The sequence below is a fragment of the Colobus angolensis genome, unplaced genomic scaffold (assembly GCF_000951035.1).
Source record: "Colobus angolensis palliatus isolate OR3802 unplaced genomic scaffold, Cang.pa_1.0 Scaffold327, whole genome shotgun sequence".
Taxonomy (NCBI): domain Eukaryota; kingdom Metazoa; phylum Chordata; class Mammalia; order Primates; family Cercopithecidae; genus Colobus; species Colobus angolensis.
In genome coordinates, this window is record NW_012116566.1 from 722,042 (window position 1) to 730,448 (window position 8,407).

The 8,407-nt window shown below is 45.4% G+C and overlaps 1 protein-coding gene across 1 annotated transcript in view; it reads right to left on the minus strand.

Annotated features, from left to right (window-relative positions):
- The window catches only part of TRIO (trio Rho guanine nucleotide exchange factor), a 237,590-nt gene that overhangs the window by 22,678 nt on the left and 206,505 nt on the right, over positions 1-8,407 (minus strand). The window contains exons 43-49 of the mRNA XM_011951774.1: positions 8,001-8,090; positions 7,336-7,428; positions 6,208-6,258; positions 5,877-5,954; positions 4,727-4,918; positions 2,319-2,496; positions 4-75 (exon numbers count right to left, since the gene is read on the minus strand). Of these exons, the coding sequence (XP_011807164.1) occupies positions 4-75; positions 2,319-2,496; positions 4,727-4,918; positions 5,877-5,954; positions 6,208-6,258; positions 7,336-7,428; positions 8,001-8,090 (754 nt within the window). The remainder of the gene's footprint in view (positions 1-3; positions 76-2,318; positions 2,497-4,726; positions 4,919-5,876; positions 5,955-6,207; positions 6,259-7,335; positions 7,429-8,000; positions 8,091-8,407) is intronic.

Consider the following 8,407-nt stretch of genomic DNA (forward strand, 5'->3'; position numbering starts at 1 on the left):
CACCCCCGCCGCTGCCCCCGCTGCCGCCGCCGCCCCCGCTGTGGTTCCTCTGGTACTCGATTGGCGATGTCAAGGCTGTAAGACAAGACAGCGAGAGAGGCTGGGTCAGGGCACCAAGGAGCACGCCGCGGGGTGAGGAAGGTACAGGACCCACCCTGAGATGGGTTATGGGGCAGCCACCCGTGCAGGGGCGCAGAGCAACTCCACCTATCAGTAGAGCTAGAAGAGGTGTCTGCTTGCCAAGGGACTGGGATGCCGGCTGAGTGCAGCGGCTGTAAGGGGCTGCATTCCTCAGCACATCCCCGACAAAGGGCCAGTATGGACTGGAAGACCAAGGCAACAGATTTGACTAGAACTCCTCCAGCTACCAACTGCCTTCCCCAAAGTTCTTTCCTAAACCAGAGTCCTGGGACGACAAAGAAACCATGGGGCTGCCGTGGAGGCGGTTTCATAGACTACCTCTGCTCTGCAGGCTGAACACAGCCCCGAGAGAAGCTAAGGCGCTCCCCAAGGCCCCTGGGGCAGGAGGCTGTCCCATTTCTTGACTTGGGTGTCTGAGTTTTCTTACATCTTCATTGTAGAAAAACATAGGAATCAGGCCAAAATAACATATATGGAAACATGAACAAACTCTTGAAGTGTTAAAGCCTTTGAAAAATATGACAAGCAGATGCAGCCCCCCAGCCCCAGCCCAGGCATGTGTGAGCAAGTGCTGTGGAGCCAGAGGCAGTCTACAAACTCTGTGCTGGCCACAGCCTCTTCCAGGAGTAAGGGGTGTGCAAGAAGCAGGTGCAAGGGTCCCAGGCTCCCACCCCGTTAGCGATCTCCTTTAATCCTCTGGCATAGCTATTATTAGTTCCTTAACTGAGTGGGTGTCAAGTAAACTTTGACATCATAGACCATGCGTGCAATCTGGGGTAGGTCATTCTATTTTAAAGACAGTGATGAAAATTTAGAGCATTCTCAATTCCAAGCTAGGGATTGGAACTCAATGCACCACATAAGAACAACACATTAAACCTCTTCGGTGCCCGAGGAACTGTCCCTCCCTATCCTCAAGCGCCCACCCCTAGCTGCAGATGTAAACGATTATCAGCTTGCAAGCAGGATGGAAACTTGGAGTTAACACCCAGGCAGCAGATAACACTTGGTTAAAAATGCCATGAAGCTTGAGATTTTTCACTGAGTGCCTATGTTCCTGGCTCTTGAATGTCATGCAAGGTGTAGAGGTGGCTTTCTTGTGACAGAGAACATTACAACATCCTATTGAGCTTGCGCCGGCATAGATGCAGAACATGAATATGAACATGAAGGAAAGAACCCAGAAGACACAGATGATATGGGCACATAACTTCCAACTGAATTCTCAAAGTTCTTCGCTGATCACCAAATTAAAAGCTAGTGTTGAAGCCAACAGTTGCAAAGAGATCAAATACATTAAGAGGAAATGAAAGGATAGGGTGGCCATGCCTGCTGTGTTCTGCAGCATCTCTGCAATCCCTCAAGTCATGGAAGCAGGGCAGGACCGAACTGTCAGTTTTTTTTTTTTTTTTTTTGAGATGGAGTTTCACTCTTGTTGCCCAGGCTGTAGTGCAATGGCGTGATCTCAGCTCACTGCAATCTCCACCTTCCGGGTTCAAGTGATTCTCCTGCCTCAGCCTCCTGAGTAGCTGGGATTACAGGCATGCACCACCACGCCCAGCTAATTTTTTTGTGTTTTTAGTAGAGACAGGGTTTCTCCATGTCGGTCAGGCTGATCTCAAACTCCTGACCTCAGGTGATCTGCCTACCTCCGCCTCCCAAAGTGCTGGGATTATAGGCTTGAGCCACCGCGCCTGGCCCCCGTCTCTTATTTTTTTAATGGGGAATGGAGGTGTGGTGTGCCAGTCCCTTGTGAATGTCTCTGGCCAATGCCATCTTCCTGGTGTTCTTCGTGCAAACTCCTCTTCCTAGGACAGGGCCCTCATACATGTTATGTGTGGGACAGTGTAGCTGCGAGGGGCACAGACCAACAGCCAGATGGCCACTCTGCATCCTGACTCTGCCCTCAACAACTTGTGGGACTCGAGGCAAATTACTCAGCCACTCAGTGCCCCAGCTTTCTCATCTGTAAAGCAGAGATAATAATAGTACTACTGGCCACACAGGGTGGTTGTGAAGACGAAATAAAGCAGTATCTAGGCAGTGCCTGAAGAGTGGTGAGTGCTAAGTTCTGTCATTACTATGGATATGAATGGGAGAGGGAAGATAAATACAAGTGAGTACATTAGGAAACATTAGGAAAGAAAGCACACATCTAGTAACAGAACACATATTACCATTTAAAAAATTGCGCTGGTTTTCTAAAATTTGGTTGATTTCATGGATCCAAGTTTGCCGGACACTTGGACTAGATGAATGCAAAATGAAGGTCTCTACCACGTCACCCGTCCTTGATGTCAGAGCAAATTTACAGGGATCATTTTCCACATTTTCCTCCAGGCAAAGGCAACTCACCTTAAAAAAAAAAAAAAAAAAAAGCAAGCATTATTCATAATAGCTAACAGGTGGAAAGGAAGCAAGCCATATGTCCACTGACTGATAAATGGACCAAGCAAATGTGGGCTATGTGGACAGTTTTTCAGCCTTAATGAGGAAAGAAATTCCGACATACACTACGACATGGATGAAACTTGGAGACGTTATGCTAAGTCAAATATGCCAGTTCCAAAATACAACTATTGTTATGATTTCACTTACAGGAGGTCCTTAGAGCAGTCAAATGTGGGGATAGACAGGGTGGAGGTTGCCAGGGGCTTGGGGATGGGGAAGTGGGGAGTTAGTGTTTAATGGGTACAGGGCTTTAGCTCTGCAAGATGAAGAGTTGTGAAGACATGCTGGTGATGGCTACACAACATGAATGCTCTTAATCCCACAGAGCTAGGCAATTAAAGATGGCACATTTATGTTATGTGTATTTTACCACAATAAAAAATTAAAGCACATTGATCCCCACTGGCCAAGTGCAAAGTGAAGTTCACCCTACCTCAATCCTGAAACAAGCACTTTTCAGTTGAACTGCCATTTTTACTGCCTCAGAAAACACCTGAAGCTTTTCAATGCCTCTTAACTCAGGTACATGGGGATTACAAGGCTGTTAAACTAACTAATAGTTTGAACTAACAGCCTGAATAATTAACTAGAAATATGGGTCTGGGATTACCTGTTTCCCAAACCCCTCTATGATGCCTCAGTATTTCTCTCTTACTTCCCGGGGAGTAAATGACACCATTAAACAAATCTCAAATATCAGTATTTGACAACCAATTTTATAACCTGTTATAAAAGTGTATATGATATCATGATTAAAGTATGTCAGATAATTTTATAAAAACAATATGTAAAAAATATATATGAAATTCCTATGGTGCTGGAGTGATTTTCTGACAAAAGACTTGTGAGAAGAATGGGTAGGCAGTTCTCAGGGGATGGGTGCCGTGCAGGGGATGGATGGGTGCCGTGCAGGGGTTGGGTGTAGTTCAGATGATGGCTGCGGTCCAGGGGATGGGTGCAGCTCAGCGTATGGGTGCAGTTCAGCGTATGGGTGCACAGTTGAGGGGATGGGTGCGCAGTTCGGATGATGGCTGCCGTCCAGGGGATGGGTGCAGTTCAGAGTAGGGGCGTAGCTCAGGGGATGGGCACACAGTTCAGGGGATGGGTGGAGGCTCAGGTGTAGTGGTGAGCCCAGAGGGTCTGTGCCTGAAATGGCCTCAGGGTAAGGGGCCTCAAAAGGCAGAGTCTGGAGGGGCAGGTGGGTGGTGGGAGGTGCGAGGGCCTCTAGCTGTCTGGCTCCAGAGCCTTCCTAGGTGCTGGTGGGCAGAGACCCCCCCAGCCTGGCATCTGTGCCCGTGGACAGACCCACCCCAGGTTTAGAAAAGTGAAGGCTGCTGGGGACAGTCAACAAAAGCCTGGGAGCCGGATGCAATGTTCTGCCTGTGTGCTGTGAGGCCCACAGATGTGCACGGTCTGAGAGTTCCCCTTCCCTGACGGTGTAGGGCAGGAGGCCCTAAAAGGAAGTGCATCTCCCTTCTGACCTCAGGTTCTGCACAGCTGCAGAGCCAGGAGGACCCTGGCGGGGGCGTGTATCTCCCAGGAGTCATCTGCCGGGACCTCAGGCCTGCCCTCTGCTCTTCTCTACCTCACCCTTGGTTTGTCCCTTTTATAGACTTGAGGGCCATTTGCAATTATTTTCTTTGTCCCTTTGTCTTCCTTTCCTATTAGAGGATAAGCTACATCAGGGCAGGGAGGGCATCCAACTGGGCCATTCCTGGAGCCCTCACGCCGGCTGCTGAGTGCTCAGTACCTCCTTGGTGAGTGGGGGAAGAGAAGAAGATACCGAGTTAGCTTCTTCTCTGATCACAGAACAATCCCCCAAATCCGTGCTATCAAATTTAAACCAGTTTTCCATGGTCCTAGAGAAGGTGGTGCATACACACTACCCATGACCAGTTCTCATCTAAGAATGAATGGCTGTGATCACATAGAGGTGTGCATAAGACACTAGCCACTCAAGAACACAGACGGTAAAAAGAGAAATGGGTGAATTCAAAGGCTCTGAAATATACTAGAAAATTCTCAAATACTTAAACCAAGCATCAGGGTATGTCATCATTAAAAGGAAACAGTGTTTATCGGAGTGATGGGTACATGTGCTGGCACAGAGAAAACACACACAGACACACATTACCTTGATACTGTTCTTAAACAGGAACCCCGGCATGGAGAAGCCCTTCTTTTTATCAAGTGGCTCACTGAATATGACGATCTGCTCAAAGAGGAAGATGCGCCTCTCTCTGCAGCGAGGCAGAAGTCCTGCATCTTGGTCTGTGACCAAGAATGTGTCTTGCAAGAGCAGTTTACCCTGGGCAATGATTTTCCCCTAAAACAAGAAATAAAGGGGGAAAAGGAAGGGGAGAAGAAAACATTGCATTCTAAGTTATCTGAAGCTCTGTTTTTTTTCGATTTCCTCCTATACAATAATGTATTTTTCTTTTATTAATTTTCGGAGCTTAATTTTTTTTTTTCTTTTACTATTCTTGGCCCTAAACAGAATAATTATCTAAATAAAATTCTTGCCAACGTTTGTCAAGACCTCTGGCGCCTCGGTTACAGTTACAGATTAAAAGTGGAATTTTAAATGTCTGGTTTATACTAGAACAGTGGTTCTCAAAGTGTGGTCCCCGGGCCGCCAGCAGGAACTCATCAGGCATGCAGAGGAGTTTTCAGAAGGCCTCCAGCGGCCTGTGTGTGTGCTTCAGAGAGAACCACAGCACTAGAACTGTCAATGTTAATTCTCTAGCAAAACAGTAGGCAAGAAAATAAAAATTTCTCCCGCCTCCTTAACTCAATAGTCCAATTTTTAAAAGAAGATTCTGGTTCCGAATTCATCCTGAGGATACGTAATAGGTAATACGTAATATGAATAATCTAGCAACTCATGTGAACGTATCTTAAACTAATGAGGAAGTATCAAGTCCCTGAGATGAGAGAGTGGGGGCCTCCTAGGTCCTACTACATCCACAGCTACCATGGTCTTAAAAGCTGAGGAAAGGAAACTCAGTGCTTACACTACTGGGCCCAAGAGACAAACCCCAGTCCTGCTTGTTTCTGCCATGAGGCGCTGGGCTTTGAGCACAGGCAAGTCCCAAAAAAGCAAATCAAATGCACCAAAAAAAAAAAAAAAAAGGAAAGAAAATATCAATCAGATTGAAGTAAAGTGAGAGAAGCCAGAAAACCAAGTGAAAAGGATCAGCTTTCTCCCCATGGAGAGAAATAATCCAAGACAAAAGAAAGAGGGAAGGCAGAGGAGCTCTCTTGAAGAACAAGAGCCGCATTACGTCGAATCCTTGCAGCCGCCCCACGTTCATCATGTCGTTGCACCGCCTGGGTACTATGCACATGACTTCCACGGCTCTCTGCGGGAGGGGAGAGAGAAGAGTGGAGGTTCAGGTTCCTCTGGGGAAAATCTGACCTGCTCACCCTCTGACCTGAACAAGTTCTGTTCTTCTTCCCCACCCCCTAGTGTGCAGGGCTCATGGAGATGCACTGGAGAGACTGTCACCCACTGCTCTGATCCCTCCCAGGGCGAGACCACTGTTAGGAGACAGTAGGGGAGTAGGAAAAGACGCTGGTGGGGATTTGGGGGGGCACATTCACTGACGCATGTACCTCTAATTCTGATGTATCCAGGCTGGCCTTTTTGGAATACTTGAGGAAGTCCTGCAAGGGAAATGGACAGGAGACATGATAATGGTGACAAAGACAACAGGAGCTGTCCTTTTATTATTTTGTTAAGGGACAGGGTCTCACTATGTTGCTCAAGCTGGTCTTGAACTCCTGGCCCCAAGTGATCCTCTTGCTTCAGCCTCCTGAGTAGCTCGGACTACAGGAATGAGACACTGCACACAAGCTAACCTTTTGACCACTCACACTGTGCCAGACACTTTAGTTCTGAAAGAATTTTTTTTTTTTTTAATAGACAAGTTCTCACTATGCTGTCCAGGCCGGAGTGCAGTGGCTACTTACTGTCCAGGCCGGAGCGCAGTGGCTACTCAAAGGAGCAATCATAGCTCACTGCAGCCTCCAACTCCTTGCCTCAAGCTATCTTCCTGCCTCAGCCTCCCAAGTAGCCAGGGCTACAGGTGTGCACCACCACACCTGTCTGGTGCTTTCGTTCTACTTTATCATGTTGTTCTCTCAGTAACACAACAAAAATGCATTCCTATGTGGATTTCAAGCTGCAGTACACAGAGTCAGACCAGATCTATCTGATGGTTCCTGTTTAACGCAAGACAAACTCTTTGTCCCTCTCTATATCCAGGTCCTAAGTGTTGTATATGAAGGAATCTCATTACACTTGAAGTCACTTTTATCACAGAAAAACATGTGACTCTGCCTTCACTTATGCTTAAGAATTTAAATCAACCAAGGGCTAGTGGTAAGCCAACAGAGAGGAATACAGAGGGGTTCCAAATTTACTTTTATTCAAGGTTCCAAGAAGATTAGAAAATAATTAAAGTTGACAGAGCAGAAGAAAAATCATTAGCATTCCAAGGTCTGTGGTGGGGGGGAAAAATTCACTTTTACTGATATTTTCATTCCGAACTTGATGTAAATAAAAAATTGAGAAAATTGTTTGAAGTGTTTTCTTAAATGTTTAAGGATTAACTTAACAGAAATAATATACGTGTTACACAAATGATTCCCCTGTCCTACCAAATCTTCTTTCCCCCACTGAGTCTTAGTTTCTCAGCAAACTCACTCCTGACACCAGAGTCTGTCCCGCCACCTCCTCACCTTCAGTAACAGCTGATACTTCATGATTCTCTGCACTGGTTTGATCAACAGATCCGTGAGTTGCAACCTGTGGCCAAGACGCTGCTTTAAATCCTGCGGTTTTAAGAGAGAGAAAAGATTGTATGGGCTGTTCATTAAAGGGCAAATTTTTAGTCTTTGTAATTGTCAGAAAGATTACAACAACACTGGCAGTAAAAGTAACGAGGAAAAAAAAGCACTAGACTAACTAGAGCTTTGCCAGTTCACAGAATTTCCAAGTTTCACACTTTCACCTGAGTTGTTTTTCAAAGCAGTCTTTTATGCTTGTTTAATGACATTTTTGCAGTTGTGTTCTTTTATTCATATAAATATATATATTATTTTTAGGCTACAAGTTTAGAACATAAATTATTCTGGATTTGTAATGAGACTTAAGTGTAACACTTATAAAAACCCTTATTTTTAACAATGACTGCAGTCTTCTGAATGCCAGGGTTATGACCACAGACTAAATTCATACTCATTTCTCGGATTTATAGGAAAGAAACACAGGTTCAGAAGTCTTATCACTCAGGCTAATTTTCTTTGGAAATTAGTCTCCTGGGAAACCAATGATACTTTAATTTTTGGAAATCAGTTGGAACAAAAGATTCAGAAATACTTTCTGTTTGTATCTTAGATCTTACCTCAAAAAAGGTATCAATGTATTCTGAGACAATGTGCTCAGACTTTGGTTTATTTTGACAATAAACTATGTACATGTGCAACCTTCTCTCCTAGGAATAAAACAGGCAAACAGTCGGGTTATAACAATGGGAAGCTGGATTAGAATACAAGAGCACACACACATTTCAGCACATTCATAAAGGGAATCATCTTAAAACCAAGCTGCAAGGCTAAGGCTCTCGGGAGTCAACTCCAGGTTCATGATGTAGATCAGCATTCTATGGTGGAGCTCCACAACCAGTCCTTCCCCATCACTCCCCACACACCAAACCCTTCACTTTACAGTACCAAATACCAACAAATACCATAGGTAGCAAAGGAACACTGTGTTTTTTTTTTTTTTTTTTTTTTAAGAGGACAGTGTCTC